This window comes from Typopeltis vanoorti, chromosome 4 (assembly GCF_054136105.1).
Source record: "Typopeltis vanoorti isolate ZY-2024b chromosome 4, IOZ_Tvanoo_1.0, whole genome shotgun sequence".
In the NCBI taxonomy this organism is placed as follows: Eukaryota; Metazoa; Arthropoda; class Arachnida; order Uropygi; family Thelyphonidae; genus Typopeltis; species Typopeltis vanoorti.
The window spans coordinates 13,018,638-13,038,635 of NC_143552.1; the positions used below are offsets into that span (position 1 = coordinate 13,018,638).

The following is a 19,998-nucleotide window of genomic DNA, read 5'->3' on the forward strand; positions in this document are numbered from 1 at the left end:
TTTTAAGTATAAATTCCATCACTAATTTTTATATTCATTCAATCTTTACAATAATCACTCTTACAATATTCTTTGATTTTACCATTCTAGTGTGATTTTTGATTATTTGAAAAGGCCTTCCCAATACTTAAAAGACCAAATAATATGTTCCCTAAAATTTCGGTTGGCACGTGAGAAAATTTTGCATCAAAGATTTCACAATTTTGGCATGCACAAGTTGCCTACCCCTGGTCTAGATTTAAACAAATCTATCATACTGCTGCACGTTTGGGAGTTTAAGGCGATCAGGGTGATGTGGCAAAAACGCCAGCCAGTCTTACCAGCGGTGACAGTGCCTAAGCCTCAGATTGTCAAAAATGCTATGTCTCTTTGATTTTTTTAGTATTTTTGGTGTGTATTGAAAAGGGCGGAAAACTCTAGCTACACCACTGCTTAGAACACTCACATTTAGTCGCTAATCCAGGGACATAGTCCTAAAATAAATAGTGCCAGGGCACCTTGGAAACAAAAATCCAGAGCACGAAGTCCAACATTATTATTACTATAGCTGCTTCTTTGAAATAAGCAATTAATGCTATATATGCATTCCATACTGCAGACACAGATCTAAAACATAGCAGATGCCACAGGAACAATGAATTTTATATGTTCTTGTGGCATCTGCTACGTAGGCCAGACGAGAAAATCAGGGGAAATTCGTACAAACAAACACCAAAAAAGACGTGCAAAAAAGGAGAGAACACAAATCAGGCCAAGCATCCCACACAACTTCCATCGGCCATAATGTACTCTGGCATAAAACGAACATGTCTTATATTGAAAAAAACTGTTTCACAAGGAAATTTAAAGAAGATGCAAATATGCTTAGAATTCCAATGCAATGCAACAAAAACCAGGGCCTAATTCTACACCAAGTTTGGTCAGCAATGATAAAAAATATACCTAAATCAGACCTCGGACAGTGTGAACGTGAACAACATCCAGCATTATTCAAACTTAGCATGCACAGATTCTGCATTCGGATTTTTTAATTTAATGAACAGTTAGACGGCCATATCACAGAATGGACTATTTGAGTAATTTCTCATTTCTTGTGTTTTAAACTTTTAGTTACCTTTAACCCTTGAAGATATAAGTCAAATGACATACGAAACTTGTCGGGTTTGTTTATTTTTATTTATCTTAATAAACATGTGGTCGCAATACCAGAATCTTTCTTTTTAAATTTATTATGGTCTAACCAAGTGGGAAAAAACTTCCAACATCTTTCTCTAAATCCAGAGTAATTTAATAATATGGTGAGACACCTTTTGGCAAACTCGTACAAGTAAATATGACTTCTCAATTACTTCCACCTTAGTATCACCACCTCTGGGTCTGGCTCCCACTGAGGAGACCTCAATAAAGGTCGAAACCAGTCTGGGTAGTGGCCCTTCCCTTAATGCTGTTGTGTCCTGAATAAGCTAAGAAATGTTTTAACATAAAATATTCAGGTCACAACTTTAATTCAACTTAGGCAGAGAATGTGGAATGTTGGCAATAGAATAAAAGGATAACTTTGTGAATGCAAATCAATTTAAGAACAAGGAATTGTATAAAACTGTATAAAATGCTTGTAAGATATAATCTGTAATACGTATGGGCCAGATGTAGAAATCAATCTAAGCTGTTAAATCTACTTAAGAAACTCCGTTTCATGTACTAAAGTAGCAAAGCCTGTGAGCCAGAGTTCAAGGGTCACCCTTAACCGTCCTGTGTTATGCATGCAAAAGGAGGGAAGGTAGTTACTGGAAAGAGAAACTAAAGCGCTTTCCAGGAAGAGAAAAACAAGTGCACGTGCAACGAAATAGAGGGAGCTGAATAGAATGACGTAAATCCACGTGACTGCGTTGGCGGGCATCGCGATGGCCGAGAAATACCAAGAGGAGAAAAGATAACAAGAAGGCCATGCAAACCCCATTCTGGGCTTTTTTTTGGGTTCCTGACCTCTCTCGGATGTAGGTCCAGTTCGCCGTCAGAGAAGTCCCTGGCTGGCCGTGGAAGGCATTGGTTCATCTGTGGCAGCGTTTGGAATGGGCCAAGCTATTTCCTTGGACTAGGATAGCTGTGCGTTGTCATGCGATGGAGGAACCAAATAGATGCCGTACGTTTCGGGCGATGTTCCCATGCCACCTCCCATCTTTCCCACTGAGATTCCATTCGTATAGTCCGATCGAAGATAACCAAATAGGAAGCTAAGCTAGAAGGCCTTGATGACCAGACAAGGCAGGAAGAAGGACAAAGTATCAAATCAGAGACGGTAAGGTAGACTTTTGTATTGTGAATTCCAGTCATAGAAGAGTGTGATCCCCTAAGAGAATATATAAGATGGACTAATATTATGGAACTAAAAGAATTGTCTATGACTTAGCTCAGGCCCAATTATTTAAGATTTGCTTGCCCTACGAGGCCGAGTGTATCTCTGTATGAGCCGAGTGTATCTCTTATACATTACTATTATAGTAATGTATAAAGTAAGTTAATTAATGACCACCGTGTGTGAAGAAGGAATGACAAGTGCCTAAGAATTAATGTTGAAAATGCTTATATTAGTGGTCCATGCAAGTTTGTTTGTGTGTTTAGTGTAATTAGTTTTGAGCTTATGACTTTAGTTGAGAATACTTCTGATAACATGTCTATAATGTATACTTGTATAATTCCTCAAGCTTATTAAATTATTTCTTTCAAGTACCTGCCTGACCTGTTTTGTCGTATGAATTCAAACAGCCGCTCATAGAATATTAACGAACTTAGCGGGATAAACCCAAGTGTATGAATGATTAAAGCGAGCCACGACTGTAAGAAAGAGATAAGTGAATGGAGGTATAAAGTTTATTTCGGTCTAATCATCATGTATCATTCTGAGAGAGCCATCCTGGGTAAGAGTCCCGTCTATCCTAGGTATTAGCTGGCGCAGTAAAAATATAAATTTTGTTAATGCTTATCGGGTGAACTCTATCAGAATGTTGTGTGATTAAACTGTAGGGAGGCCAATGAGAATGCTTAGAACAAAGGGGAAGGAAATTTGGTAAAGAATAAACATTTTATTTGTATATATAAGAAAAATAAGATAACAGTATAAGAATTATATAAAGTATAAAATATAATGAAAAAAGATAACAATGCATAGCATTATACATGTTCGCAAGGAGATGTGCTTTGCATTATGGGAGATACTGAGACAAGGAGTGACGAGATCTTGGTCCACCTTTATCATGAGTTGCCTCAGTCCTGAAGATACTTCAAGCACAAACTTTGTTTGCTTACACTTGGATAAAGGATTAAACTAAATTTAACATAGTCTAAAAATGTCACAACCATTTCAATCCTAAACTACTAGAAGCCTTGATCAATTCAACAAATATATCATCAATCTCTGGGGATTTTAAACTCCATTTTTGATCTCTTTAGACTATTTAATGAGTAAATCTCTCACCTTCTATATTTATTCCTGTTTATTTCCATCTTTTGTTTAACAGGTATCTAAAGTAACATTGCCATATCACACTAAAATCTCTTGTGGTAGTCACAATATTTCCATTTATTAAAATTATCTAGCTCCTCATTGCTTCTTCTATACTTCATTAATCTCTATAATATTTTTTTGTTCTGCAGTGGGCATGGGTGTTTGTGAGTGTCTGTGGGAATACTAGTGGTGGTAGATGGCATTGGTGGATTGAATAGTGGAGACAGAGCTGCAGAGCAGGTGCCCTCCCTCGATGAGTCCTTGGACTCCCTGGAGGTGTCAAATAATAATAATATCTTCTTCCAGCTTAAGAGGTGTGAGGGATCTGAAAAGTTCTGATAAACACTTAGAACAAAAATGTTATTAAAGCAGGTGTCGCTTTAATATCATTTTTGTCTAAGTATCTGTAAATTCAATCCAACTATTATCTTTTCCTCTTTAATTATTATTATTATATAAACACACATGGCTCTCATTATAAATAATTTTTTTCATCTGATCAAGTCATTATTAACTTCCAAAATGCATCATTTTTTGACTTATGGTTTAATTTCATCATCCATTAAATTAAACCATACTTGTCAATTATATTCTTGTTTAATCCTTTACCAAATTGTAAGCAAACAAAGTTTGTGCATGAAGCATTTTCACGACTAGGCCACTTATATATAGACTGTTGACTTCACATCAATTGTTCAGTATTTCATAATGTAAAGCACACTTCCTTTTGGACATGTATATTACTATGCATTGAAAAAAAAGGTCATCACTACCTAGACTAATTTAGACTTTTATTGAAGGGGCCATCAGTGAATGAGGGAGAATTGATTATGGGATATTGAGGCAAGTGATGTGAAGTCAATGACCCATATTCACAGGTAAACTAGTCATGAAGATAATTCATGCTCGAAATGTTTGCTCACACTTGGATACAGGATTAAACAAGAATATAATTTCTTGGAGTATAATTTACATCATTATCAGGTGGAACTTTGTAAGGCTAGGTGGAGTCCACGAGAGCTCAATGCAATAGGATTTGTTTTAGGTATGAGAGTTTTAAAAGTTTATTTTTATTTCATTCATTTGGATCTGGAGTAATCCAGCACAAGTTTGCATGATTTCTTAAATAAACTGAATAACTGTTTTAATAAATTTGATATGAAAATCAGTAATAAAAAAACAACAACTTAGACTTTGAAAATAGAGAGGAACAATGTAAAGTTCAACTGCATCCTTAATGGAGAACCTACAGAAACAAGTAAAACATTTCAGTTATTTAGGTAAAAGTTATAGTGAAGATGGCAAATTAAATATGCATATAGAGAAGAGAATTAGCAAAACTGGTATGGTAGGAAGTCAAATGAATACATTTATATGAATTAAGAAAGAAATTAGTCAAAACACTGAACTAGCTGTATATAAGATAGTATTCAAACCAATTTTAACTTATGGATCTTAAAGATAGGTTAGAATTAAAATGCTTGATCAAAACCTGGAGACCACAGATAAGCAGGTGTTTTGAGAAAAATCAGAGGAGTGAACAGATAGCATCAATGGCAGTATCATTTTAAAAATGAGGATATTAGGAAAGGACTTGACATTGTAAGCATGCTGGGATGTGTTAAAATAGCTTATCTAAGGTGGTATGGTCACTTAAACAGAATAGAAGAGGAAAGGTTAACAAAACGTATATTTTTGGCAGGATGGCAGGTAAAACTCAGAGGAAAATCAAGATCTAGGCAGACCGATATAGCAAGAAGTGCTTTAGAAAACAGAAATATAAGATCTGATGATATTGGTGTCTTGACAGAAGGGATTAATTTGGAGAAAAAACTGTCGACAAGAAGTAACAATGAAGCATTTTTATGATACTAATATCTTTTAAGTCATGGGAAGACTGGTAAGAGCAGAAAATAAATATCAAGAAGGTGGCAAAATATTCAGGAAGCTGTTGTAAAAGCTCAGAAATGGAGGAAAGATTGCTGTAAAAGGAATTAGAGATAATAAAAGTGAAAAACACTGGATAAAAAGATACCCTTGATGTATGGAACAATTACTTTGCAAAATGGTTAAATGAAATAAGCAGTGATAGCATAGTGGTACAAAACACTCAACAGGCATGCAATCAGGAATACATATCTATACTTGAAGTAGAAAAAGCCATCAAAAGCCTGAAATGTGGAATGGCAGCAGGAGTAGATGATATTCGACTAAGAAATGCTCAAGTATGGAGGTATAAAAGTCTTGCAGTGGCTGCACTGCATAGTTCAGAAGGCCTGGACAGAGGGACGAATTCTAGATGGTTGGAGTAGAACTCTCATAGTACCCACAAAAAGGGAAATAAAATTGAATGTGAGAATTACAGAGGTATTTCCCTACTGAATGTTCCTGGTAAGATTTATGCAAGGATTCTTGAGAAACGATTGAGAAGGATTGTGAAAGGGAAGCTTGGTGAAGAACAAACTGGATTCAGAACCAAATACAGGCTGTCTGGATCAGACTTTCACTTTACGACAAATCATATGAATATAACAAAGATCTGTATTTAAGTTTTGTAGACCTACAAAAGGCATATGAAAAGGTGCCAAGAGAAAAGCTATTCAAAATGTTATTAATCTTTATTTGAGTTGTAAGTCAGCAGTTAGAACTGAAGTGCAGGAAGATGGATTGATGTTAAATCTGGTGTCAGACAAGGATGTACATTATCCCCTCTATTGTTCATTATCTATATGGATCACATTATGAAGGAAAGCAGTATTAAACTGGATATCAAAATTGGAGATGTTAATCTCAGCTCTTTGCTTTATGCATATGATGTTATACTTTTAAATAAATCCATTGCAAGTCTGCAAGATTCCCTGACTAATTTGAATAACCATTGTAATAAATTTGGTATTAAATCAGCAATAACAAGACAAAGACAATGAAAATAAGCAGAAGCACTGAAAATATCAACCGCATCGTGAACGTTGAACCTATAGAACAAGAAAAAAAAATTCAGCTACTTAGGCACAATTTTTAGTGAAGATGGTAAATTAAATATGGAAATAGACAACAGAATCAACTAAGCCAGTAATGGTAGGAAGTCAACTGAATAAATTTATATGGAATAAGAGAGAAATTAGTCAAAACACTAAATTAGCTTTTAAAAGAGGTAAACCGTGAGTAGACATATCGATACAAAATTAATAACGGAAAACTCACGTACAAAGATTATTTAATAGTATAACAGGCGAAAATTATACTATCAAATAATCTTTGTACGTGAGTTTTCCATTATTAATTTTGTATCGACTAAATTAGCTGTATATAAGACAGTGTTCAAACCAGTTTTAACTTATGAATCTGAGAGTTGGGTTAGAAATAAAACACTTCACCAAAGACTAGAAAGCACAGATATGAGTCCTGAGAATGATTAGGGGCATGAACATAGATGGCATCAATGGCAATATCATATTAAAAATGAGGATATTAGGAAAGAACTTGACATTGTTAGCATTCAGGACCATTTAAGTGAACCATACCACCTGAGATTAGCAGAGCTAATCTCAGGTGGTATGGTCGTTTAAACAGAATAGGAGAGGAAAGATTAGAAAAATAAGTGTTCTCTGTCAGGTGGACAGTAAAAGACCCACAGGAAGACCAAAATATAGGTGGATTGATACAGTAAAAAGTTTTATTAATACAGTTGATATTTTGATATTGATGTAGTTGATTATTGATATAGTAAAAAAAAAAAGTTCTTGACAGATAACATATTGATTTGGAGGAAAATTGTTGAGGATACATGTCTTGTACCTCCCCTAAGGGTACATATCAGAAATTTGATTATGACGATTCTTATGATTTTTGTTTAGCAACTTTTTACATTTAGCTTTCTTACATTTTCTTCTGTACTCTCTCTTTCACACAAGAAAATTTGCAAGAAACTTTCAATATGTGTTCTTTACCAGTACAATTCTAACTTTCCTCTTTACACAATACAACAAGTAACAGTGAAATCTAAGTAATCATGTTTGCAAAATTAATCACATTAAGAAATAATTCATTTTATATTCTGTTAAACATCATTAGTATAGACTGAGGACTAATAGAAGTTTGAATGCAATGGAACAGGAAAATGAGGACGTTACAAAAGAATCCTTTCAGACAAACAGCCATATACTGGCTAAGATAAAATACCATTTAGATTAATTCAGTACCTGGGTTATGAATGAGATACATTCCTGAGAACATCTTTAAGTCGGATTTGCATGTAACTCGGATCCCTGATGAACAGCGCACGTGTGGTAGTAATAATACAGTGTAATATTGTAATAATAATACCCCTGTACTATAATAATAAGTTACAGAAACTATTGTGCCCTTTCTTTTAATTCAAACAAACAGAACATAAAAACAAACTCATACAAAAAGTTTTGATTGGAGATAGGAGAAATTTAAAAAAAGAATATTAAAGGTTGCATCAATGTCTTGCTTACTAGAAGGGGCATTTCTGAGGCAAGACGGTAGGTTAACATTAATCGATGTTGATGATGATGGAGATGATGCTAGAGAGGATGGAACTGGTGCTAGAGAATCAGGATTTCATTCTGTTTCTGGAGGAGGGGAGCTTACCACTGAAGTTGGTTTCTTGAAAAAGTTATCTAGGGTTGTTTGCAGCCTTTTTCTTTCTTTTATCATAAATGGCCTTTTAGCAGCTGATGTTCTCACTAACTGCAGGGTAAACCTTTGTAATGTTACAAAGGTTTACGTGCAGTTAGTGAGAACGTTAGGATCTTGCTCCCCAAGCTTAGCAATGAGATGACAGGCTTCAGCTAATTCCTTTGTCGTAAACTCTCTTGGGTCTAGATCTATTGATTTTTCGTGTTCCTATCAGCTGCTTCTCTATCTCCTTAAGGTCTTCATTGATTAATTCTTGTGAATGGGACTCTAGGAAATCAATGACATCATTTTCATTGATGTCCAATTGCAGAGCATTGCCAATGTCCACTACAGTTTTCTGGCTTCAGTGATGTCATCTGTGAAGTCACGAAAATCATCACAGAATTTAGGGCACATTGTTCCACACCCCTCTGTTGATTGTTTCACTTCCTCCCAAAAATTAGCAATTTTTTGCTGTCATCATGGATGTTATAATTCTTTCAGAACTCTCAAGGCAATCATATCATCTTCTGGAGCCCTGACTATTTGCAGGAATGTACGCTGTAAGTAATAAGCCTTAAATTCAAAAACGACTCCATGGTCCATTGGCTGTAGTAACGATGTAGTGTTGGGTGGTAAAAATAAGACCGTTACATTTGGGTGAAGATCATCTAAAGATGTTGGATGTCCAGGAGCACTGTCCAGAACAAGCAAAATTTTAAAGGGAATTTTCTTTTAAGAACAATAATGTTCCACAGCAAGAATAAAACAGTTCAAGAACCAATCTTCAAACATGGCAAATGTGACCAAGGCCCTTAAATTTGACTTCCAAATAATAGGAAGAGCTGCTTTAATAATGCGGAAAAGTGTGGGTTTGTTTACATGCGCAAAAGAAACTAGTTCCCGAATTATTAATTTTTCTTATGGGGAGCCTTGGGAGCTCATTCATAAGTATGGAACGCTGTAAGTCAGGTCGTCTATAACCAGAGGACCACCTGTGTGTGTGTGTGTGTGTGTGTGTGTGTGTGTGTGTGTGTGCACGCGCGTTGTTTGCTAATCTACAGTGCATTTTGTACTGTGGGCGAGCTAAGGATATTTTCTTTCCTATTTTTTTTAATTTTTTTTATCAATTTATATATTGTATTTTTAAAATTTATTTTTTTACATAGTCCAGAAACCCTGCTCTAAAGACTGAAAACATGAAACTTTTGAGTCACTTCACATCTCCAATAAACTGGGCAGTGGTCTCACACTGGGCAATGAAATTCATCTCCCACCTAAAGACAATCACAAACATCCATGCCAATAGTGGGATTCAAACCTGCAGCCTGTTGGCTGAAAAGCAAGTATACTAACTATTCAGCCAACCAAGCCGACTGAATGTCATGGTACAACATGATGAAAAATAATGCTGGCTGTGAAGAAGGGCTAAGAAGTAATTTAGTGGAAAAAATCAAATTTGACATCAGCAGAATTCAATAAAGCTACCAGGAAATTAAAGCATTAGAAGAAAGAAGGCAGCTGGTAGAAGAATTAGTGGAAAATTAGTAGAAAAAATAAAAAAATTATAATGGAACTATATCAAACATCTCTACTGACCTGTTATCTTAAGGTTTACTTGTGTTGAGATTCTACCATCATGTTCAGGAAGCTATACAGATTGCAGAATTAAAAACAGATGAGGTTCTTCTAAGGAACTCCAAAATTCATTGTGTAGAATATATGGAGACAAAAGATATACCGACATAGTTGGTGTTACCAAAACAAGGAATTAAAAACAGATGAGGTTCTTCTAAGGAACTCCAAAATTCATTGTGTAGAATATATAGAGACAAAAGCAAGTACATTAGAGCAATTACTTTACTTACAATTAAGAAAATAACACTTGATGTTTTGACCTCTGTATTAAGGTTATCATCAGGAAAACATACATATAATATGACAGTACACAAAAGTAAGCTAAATGTAAATGCTTTGTCAATAGCTTACATTATTAGCTTACAATAGCTTCCTGACCTCTGGCAAAAAAAAATAATAAAAATAATAATTAAATAAATACATAAACAAAATAAAATAAAAATGTTTTATACATAAAGTATAATAATATATGGATGATTAAAAAAATTATAGCGGAACTACATCAAATGCATCTCTACAGTTCTGTTATCTTAAGGTTTACTTGTGTTGAGGTTCTACCATCATTGTTCAGGATGCTATATATGTTGCAGATGGGTTTTCCAGATTCTTGGAATTACTAATCCATCAGATTTTAAGTTCAGAATGATGAATCAGCATCTTACAAGCTTCCTTGAATTTTCTTTCAAACTAGGTTTTGGTGAAGTTTAGGGACTTCAAGCCTTTCCAGTTAATTCTGTAACATGTTTGGATTGCATGGTCTGACAGGCTAGTTTTACCACAGTGAAGGAATTTAATTTAATTCCTATGTACATAAGATGCAGATACACTAAGATCCCAGTTTACATCCTAGGCTGCTGAGAGGTGCTACCGTGTTAGAGTAGCAATTTTCATTTAAAAAAAAAATCAATCGCCCTTTAGCCTCCTCTTCATCTCATAAGTATACAAATTTAAAAAATAGTAATTTCAGAATTATGTACAAAAGCTGTCAATGTTATTGTTTCACCATTCTTAAGAATGGTGAAAAAACCAAAAGAGGATGTTTTAGTATAGGACAGAGTAATTAAAACATGTCAAGTTTCCTTTGTTAGGAAACATGTTTGTAGGGGTAGTACCTCTGCCTCCTCAGCAGTTGCATCAAAATATTTGGTGGCTGAGTGGAATTGGTCCCCACTGCTCATGCAACTCTCACTTATGGCTCCAAGTAGCTGGTAGAGCGCACCAGAGGCCACACCCTGGGACCGTGCCTCGACCGGCATGCAAAACTAAGTGAGGGTATCAGCATTTTATGCTGTAGTGAAGGAGATCTCCTCCTTGTTGCACTTGAAGATTGGAATGGCAGAGTTAGCAAATGATCCAAATTTAATTTGACAATGAAGGCATGACAGCAAACTATGTGACATAGTCCGGGCACACTCAGAAAGAAACAGAGATGTGGTCGGTCACCGTGGAAAAGACAGGAACCTCACCACCTTCCGTAGTAAACCATGAAACAGAGAACCATGCCGGATTTAAGCAATAGAGACAAGGTTGGACCCTCTGCAACTTTTGTCTCTTGGAAACATTACAGGGAAGAAGAGAAAGAAACTCAGGAACGTAAGATGGATACTATGAAAATAGCATATAACAAAAGATAATTTAAACCCTCCAACGAGGGTATCTCCTGATCCTTCATGTCTGTAAACCAAGAATCTTCTCTTAAGGCTTGCAACTTGGAATGTAAGGTCCTTACATGAAGCTGGGAAGTTAGATAACCTTATACAAGAACTTGAAGCAATGAAAATTGAATTGCTGGTATCAGTGAAGTCAAATGGACTAATAATGGAATAATAAACAGAAAGAGCCATTCAATTATATACTCATGTGGAGACAGTCATAGGAACGGAGTAGGAGTAGCATTTGTACAAAACATAAGATTGCGCAATCCTTACTTGGATTTTGGCCCATAAGCGACAGGATAATTGCATTAAAAATTGCAGCTCAACCTTTTAATATTTTTATTGTCCAAATATATGCACCTACTTCTGATTACCCAGATGAAGATGTAGAATGTTTCTATGAAGGCATTCAAAATGCACTTAACAACGCTAAATCAGATGATCGTTATGGGAGATCAAAATGCTAAAGTAGGCTCAGAAAAGATCTCTTTCTGCATGGGAAACCAGGGCCTGGGACATAGAAATCCAAGAGGAGAAAGATTAATACGGTTCTGGGAAGAAAACAATCTGGTAATAACAAATACTTTATTTAGCTAACCGCCTAGAAGACTTTACACATGGAAAAGTCCCGGACACAGCTGTAGGAACCAGATTGACTATATAATGATTAAAAAAAGATTCTGGAATAACATCTTACAAGCCAAAATATACCCAGGGGCTGATATTGGATCAAACCACAACCTGGTCATTAAAGCAGCAAAAAAATTAAAGAAAACAATGAAACCTATAAACATAGAAAAATATGATCTTGGCTCCCTTAAAAATCAAGAATTACCAGATAAATTTTTAAAGAAACTGGCACAATCCACTGCTGTTAACATTCCTGATTCCACCAAGTATCCTTACCCTAAAGATGAGATTGAGGATAGATGACAGAAATTTAAAGAGGGCATAAAAAAAAAAAAAAGGGCAGCAAAACAAACAATTCCCAAATTTGAGAAGAAGATGAATAAACCCTGGATGAATGACAAGATACTGAAAACCGAAGAAAGAAAGAAACAAAAAAATCATCCTGAATACAAGAACTTAAACAAGGAAATCAGGAAAGAATATAGGATTGCAAAAGAACTATGGCTCAACAACAAATGCAAGGAAATTGAACTTTTGGACAAAAAGCACAAAACCAGAGAACTTCATGAAAAAGTTAGGGAGCTAACTAGCAAATCTTGCAAGAGGGTAGGCTCTCATTGCATTGAAGATACGAGTGGAAACCTCCAAATGGAGAAAGACAAAATAAGAGATAGATGGGTATAGTATTCAAAGGAACTCTACAATCATGATAGAATAGATAAGCCGATGCAAGAAGATTTGGAGGGGGCTAACTATTCATACTTGGGAAGTAACAAATGCCATTAGGAAACTGAAACCAGGAAAAGCTCCAGGAATGGATGGAATTACGGCAGAATATCTAAAGGCTTTAGATGATAAGGCTATAAGATCACTGACTGACATATGTAACAAAATATACGAAACTGGATACCTGCCAAAAGATTTTAAGCACTCTACAGTCCTACCAATATCTAAAAAATCTAAGACAACCAAATGTGAAGAGTACAGAACAATCAGTCTGATCAGTCAGATAGCAAAAGTTATGATATATATCATCCTAGAAAGAAATAAACATAAAATCAAATTGGAAATTAATGAAACACAATCTGGTTTTCAGGAAAATAAAGGAACTAGAGAAGGACTCTTCACAATTAGAACTATTATTGAAAGATACCTGGAGAAGCAAAAAGAAGTCTACTTATGTTTTATTGACTACACAAAGGCCTTTGACAATATACAACACAAACAACTAATCAAATTGGTCAGAAAATTAGGAGTAGATGGTAAAGATACCAGATTACTGATAAATCTATAAAAAAGTCTATAAATTGGGAGCAAACTGCCTGAATAAAAACATCAGGAGAAACCTCGGAGGAATTCCCAGTAAAGAAGGGTATCAGACAAGGCCGTGTTTTTTCCCCTATATTGTTTAACCTCTATACTGAAAATATCTTCCAGCAATTAGAGGAATTTAAAAGAGTCGGCATAGGAGGCAGGAATATAAACAACTTAGGATATGCAGATGATACAGTACTGCTAGCTGAAAATAAAAAGATCTTCAAAACCTACTAGAAGAGACGCTGAAACTAAGTGAAAAATATGGACTTAATTTCAACTTCAATAAACTAAAACCTTTTGAGATATGGATCCTCAGAAGAATTCTTAGAGTCCCATGGACTGCCAAAAAAATTAATTTAGAAATATTAGAGATGATTGAAGAAGATAGGACTCTGTTTGAAAACCATTAAGAAAAGGAAAACCACCTACCTTGGTCACATACGAATCCCTACAAGAAAACACTTCTAGAAGGAATGATACAAGGAAAAAGAAGAAGAGGAAGACAAAGAACAGATTGGATGGGAACTATTAAGGACTGGACCTTTTTGTCCTATTCCTATGAAGAATGTAAAAGAGAAGCACAAAACCGTACATGGTGGAAGCTCATGGTAGTCAACCTCCTGGAAGGAGATGACATCTGACAAGACAAGACAAGTTTCCTAAAGTCCAAGGACCATGTTTTTTTATTTTTTTTTATTTATTTTAAATGTATTGTGGAATCTAACAAATTTCCTTTACCAAGTATTATATTATACCCAGTAAGCTATGGCTGGGACTTACTGTTTGTTATAGTGGTCTGTGCTATAATGACAACTGACTATACACTGCCTCACTTAAAATGTGCATGGTTTCTTGAAATGAGTTCCACTCACATTTCAAGAAACCATGTAAATAACTGTCCTTTTTAATAACAGTGTTTCAGCTACATCAGCATGTCGTGGCTAAGTAATGGGAAAATGTCCTGGTAATGAGAAGCTAGTTAATCCTATCCTTCTATCAATGCATATGCTTTTTGACCTCTCACACACTTGCAAAGACATCCACTGTCTGTATGAAATTAGCTAATTTTTTCAGCTAAAAAAGGCCTTGCATGTGATTCTATCTAGAGCATGTCGATAGAATTTAAACTTGGGTATTTTCTAAACAAAGAGCATTATTTCTCACTATCAACTATGCTACCAATGTTATTAGTGCCACCACATAATGCTATCAGTACTAACTATATTATATAGGAATTGCAAATGAGAAATTTATACATTAAAACAGTGTAATAATTCTGAACCCATTTTTTCTTACCATTTTTTGTTCAACCATAAAAAAAGCTAACTGACAGGGCCTATTTAGAAGATTTGCAAAACATATAAAGGCATCGACAGCTTCCATATTCAGCAACAACATACCTGCTAAGAAGGACATACCTTGAACCTGCAAGAGCATATAAAAATTGAACAATTTTCTAGTAATTATATAAATTCTGAACAACAAAATTTATATAGGTTTTATAAAACACCTACTTCATTAAAAGTCCTATAATGCACACATTCAAGGATCTTTAGCAACATTTCTTATTAGATATAGATTAAATAAAAATGTTTTTTTTTGTTTAATTGCAAGTATTACATAATAATCAGTATGATAATCAATGGCAGTTAAAAGGATAACAATCTGCAGAGATTTAAAAAAAAAAAAAAAATTTGTACTGAGGATTTGAGATTCCTAGTAAAACAGCTATTCTATTCTCGAATAAGTCTGACATTAAAAATTACCAAATTATTATCAGCAAATTACAATGATTACACATACCAAATCCTGATATATACCTTGAGAGGGTATATAGGATACCATGGCAGTACTACATAGTTTACATTGTTAACTTCCTATGAATAAGATTTTGCCAAATTAATCTGCTGTTTGTTATATGTGTGCAACTATCTGATCTTACATTTTGGCCTACACTATTCATGCATCCATTCAATAAAATCATGGTCTTTCTCTAAGTCTTTTTCCTGTCATCAAACATCATGATTCTGTTTAAACAATAGCCATACTAGCTATGCACACAGATTTTTTTTAATTAGACGAATATCAAGTTTCTTTGTTACTACTGATAGCATTTGATTGCTTTCCTGATGTTTCTTGTTATGGATTCTCTGATAAATCTGTATATACTGCAAGCTTATTTGGCTTCGAAAAAAAAATCAAGACAGCCCTATAAAACTCAAAGAGCTATATCGCTTGTCTAGGGCTTTTACAAACCATCCATTCTTGTAAATCTATGAGCACTGTTTATTTATTTATTTATATTTAATGTTGGCCCCACCTACAAAATAATATTTTGTGGGTGGGGACAACAGTAAAAGAAAGGTTATTTGCATTATTTACTTTTTTTTTTTTTTTTTTTTTTTTTTATAGAAATTCTAGAAACCAAACATGGAATTTTTTCAAGCCGCTTCAGGCCTCCAAATAAGTGGGGCACTTGTCTCACATCAAGCAATGAAATTCATCTTCCCTTTAAAGACTATCACAAACAACCATGCCCATAGTAAAATTCAAACCATTCTTCACCAAGCTATCCTTCTCAACCACTTCTCAAGTATACTTGCATAAATCTTACCATGAACACTCAAGTACAGAAATACCTCTATAATTCTCACATTCAGTTTTACTTCATATTTTTAAAAATGGGAATATCGTCTTATTCCCATTGCCTTTCACATTTCAGGCTTTTTGTAACTTTTTCTACTTCAAGAATGGATATGTATTCCTGATTGCATGGCTGTTGAGTATTTTTTTACTACTGTGCTGTAACTGTTTGTTTTGTTTAGCAATTTTTCGAAGTAATTATTCCATACATTAAGGGCATCTTTTTCACCAGTTTTCATGTCACCTTTATCATCTCTAATTCCTTTAAAAGCACTCTTTTCTCCATTTCTAAGCATTTTCAACAGCCTCCAGAATATCTTACCACCTTCTTGATATTTATTTTTTATGTTCTTGTCAAAGTCCTCCCATGACTTTTGTTTAGCTAGTTTTACACAGTGTTTAGATTTCTTATATTTGTCTCTGTATTCTCTAAGAGCACAAGCTGACTTATTTGCCAGGAACTTTTGATATGCTTTCTTCTTTTCCTTCACTGTCTCGTTAACTTCCTGTGTCCACCATGGAGTTCTGATTTTTCTATTCTTGCAGACAACTTCACCACATGCCTCTCTGGTTGAATCAATCAGGGTTTTCTTCAAGGCTTGCCACTGAATCTCCAAGGTTGGGTTCCTGTTATCAAACTCATTTTTTCTTGAATAATGAGTGTGTAATTTAGTCTACAGTTCACATCTGAGAGCTGCTCAACTTTTATTTGCTTTAAAAATTTCTTACATGTTCATCTTTTCAATATAAAATTCAATTTTATCCTACTCAAGACTGAATGATGATCACTTCCAGTTCAAATCCTCTGTACACTCTAATGTCCTGCACTAGTGAGAAAACATCACTATAAACCAGTGGTTCTCAAACTTTTTGAAGTCAGGGTGCATTTAAAATCCTACAAATAATTGTAGGCGCATGCACTATATACAAATTTCTGAGAAATATGTTATAATAATTAAGTCAAATATTACAGAAAAAAAAATAATGCGATAAAAAAAAAATAAAATGAAACATACCTTAAGTTTATTCATTCTTGTGTTTATGAGAAACATGAGCCTGATGTGTCCTAGCGACTGCTTCAATGTTTGGGCATATATTTGAAAGGCAAACTCTCATTTTTTCGTCAATACATTGAAGAGTTCCTCTCTTATTACACTTAATTGTGGTGAGGGTAGAAAATCCTAATTCACATAAATATGATGTTGAAAATTGTAGTAAAATGTTCAAAGTTTTTTTAGATATTGACACATATTCTTCTTTTATAGAAGTCCAAAAGGCTTCAAGAGACAATTCCTTATGTTTAATCATCAATCCACGATCAGTGGATATAGCTGCCAGTTCTTCTTCTGTTAATGTTTAACCAAAATCACTTGAAGTTTCCATAAATGGGTTTCTAATCCAATCGTATTGTTCAGTGTTAAGTGATGGAAAATAAGAATTTTTCTTCTAAACTTGTTAAATGTTCAACTATTATTGGAAGTATTTCATTTATGCAAGTGTTACTTACCAATGGAAACATTTCCAAATTACCTTCAACAACTTTTCTTTTCCAAATCTGTAGTTTTTTCTGAAACGCTTTCATTTTGTCAGTGGATGTGAGAATATTTTCTTCTTTCCCTTGCATGCTAGTATTCAAAATATTGAGCTGCTGAAATATATCGGCCAAATACTGTAACATGGCAGTCCAAAATTCGCACCAAAGGAGGTTACAAAAATGTAATTGTTTCATCTCTTCAAAAAACGCAAGAAGTTCTTGTCGTACTTACTCGTGTACACGGGTTAGTACTTTCCCCCTTGACAGCCACCTCACCTCAGTGTGTAAAAGCAGCTTGTGTTGTGAATCCATATCGATACAAAGCTTTTCGAATAAACGCGATTTGACAGGTCTTGTTTTAATAAAGTTTACCATCTGAACAACTTGATCTAAAACTTCTCTTAATTTTTCTCCCAATGTTTTTGCCATCAAGGCTTCCCTATGAAGAAAGTAGTGAGTTACGATAATATTCTCATTTTGTATTTTTTACAAAAGATGTAAGGCCCTTAACACAGCCTACCATGGAAGGGGCTCCATCTGTACAAATGCCTACACACGACTTCCATGTTAACTGCCATTTATCAAGATAGCTATTCAAAATGTTAAAAACGTCCTCACCTTTTGTAGACACACTTAATTCTTTGCAAAAAAAGAAACTGATTTACTATTTGATCTTCATTAATAAAATGGACGAATGCTAAGAGTTGCACCTTGTTAGTAATGTCTGTTGACTCATCAACTTGCAATGCAAAATTTGAATACTGAAGTTTATTACTGCATACATTTTTCTCGATATCAGAAAACATTTCTATAATACGCCTATGAACTGTATCGTTGGACAGAGGAATCTTGCTTATTTTCATTGCTGCTTCATTTCCTAGCATTGTCATGACCATTTTTTTTGCATGCAGGCAAAATAAGTGACTCACCTAAAGTATGATCTTTCATATTTTTTGCTATCAGTTCTGAGACTTGATATGAAGCGATTTGAGCATTATCAGAATCAGTCATTATACTTTTAAAAGAATTTGCCGCTTTTGTTTGCTGTTCAGACAATCTCTTGAAAAAACTTACAGATTTATCTTGTAAATTAGAGTGTATAGTTTTAAATTGTTTACTCAATTTACTAGGAAGCAATGATTCATTTGCCATTTTACATCCACATACTAAACATAGCAGCAAAGGATGAGCTTCACTTCTGGTCCAAGTGAAACCAAAGCTTAAATAACTTTCATTATATTTGCGAGTAGGCCGCGATTTTGCTTTCTTACTTGCACTTAACTTTTGCTCACTTCCAGAATCTGATTCTTCAATATCACGCTTCTTTTTGAGCAATCTGTCCATTTTATTTGGGTGTATTTATCTGAAAATAAGTAATATGCACATAACATCCACTTCCAACACTTTTAAAATAAGTAATATACACAACAAGAATAAACCATATTCTTGTTCTCTTTGCAAGAAAAACTGCTGTTAATCAACATAGTAATGATGTGTTGACAAAAAGAGCGGTACATCCATAATGAAAAGGTATAATAGTATAATTAACTATATTTTTATATCTGGACACATATTTCTCTGGAATACCACAGGGTGCACCCGGAAATCTTATAGGGTGCACCAGTGCGCCCTTCGAGAACCACTGATATAAACAATAACATAGTCAATGAGACTTTTTTTTTTTATTTCTTGCCTCTTCTCTCCATGTGAATTGTGCATATTTTATGTTGGAACATAAAATATGCCTTGTTTAACCAGGCGATGCCTCAGCTGGCATGAAATTCTGTCATATTGTACCATCAATTTATATTTCGGTTTAAGCCAATAAGAATACAATTTGGTGGGCTAAATCCCAAATTGGCAGCGCATCTTTGTTCATTCAGTATCCAGGCAGATACCTAACAGGATGCACCATGAGAAGGTGAGGACTGGACATTAGGTCAAAAGCCCTGGTTTGTTCTCTGCATTCCTTTAAAGGCTATGTGGAGGTCTCCTCTCAGTTATACAGCTTTAACCCTTAAGCACCCCCTCCTAGGCAACCTCAATGTCTATAATTCCAAATGGCAACCCTTTCCCAACATCATGACTGACCAAGCTGGATGGGAGGAGAAGGATCTCTGCCATTAGCAATAACCTGAACTGATGAAAAAAAAACTGTTCATCTACCTACACAAATTCCTGATAACCCTCTTCGCTCACCCAATACTATGGATCTTTTAATCAGTTCTTCCACTAAATACACAGAGGTCACGTCCCCTCTCAGACCACAATCTTGCACATGTCTCTTCTCACAGAATGTCCTTCAAGACACTCCTGATATTGCATTCTCTGAAACTTCAGAGGAATCAAATGAGATGACTTCCGGAACTTCTCCTTTCAATCATCTGATCCCTAACATCCACTCTGAACAATTACAGAAATCATCCTTCATC

General features: G+C 34.8%; 1 protein-coding gene across 2 annotated transcripts in view; it reads right to left on the reverse strand.

Moving 5' to 3' along the window:
- Positions 1-19,998, reverse strand: part of LOC150107113 (TBC1 domain family member 12-like) — a 223,581-nt gene that overhangs the window by 62,388 nt on the left and 141,195 nt on the right. For both annotated transcript variants that reach the window (XM_090391005.1, XM_090391004.1), the window contains exon 9: positions 14,686-14,814. In XM_090391005.1, the coding sequence (XP_090247131.1) occupies positions 14,686-14,814 (129 nt within the window). The remainder of the gene's footprint in view (positions 1-14,685; positions 14,815-19,998) is intronic.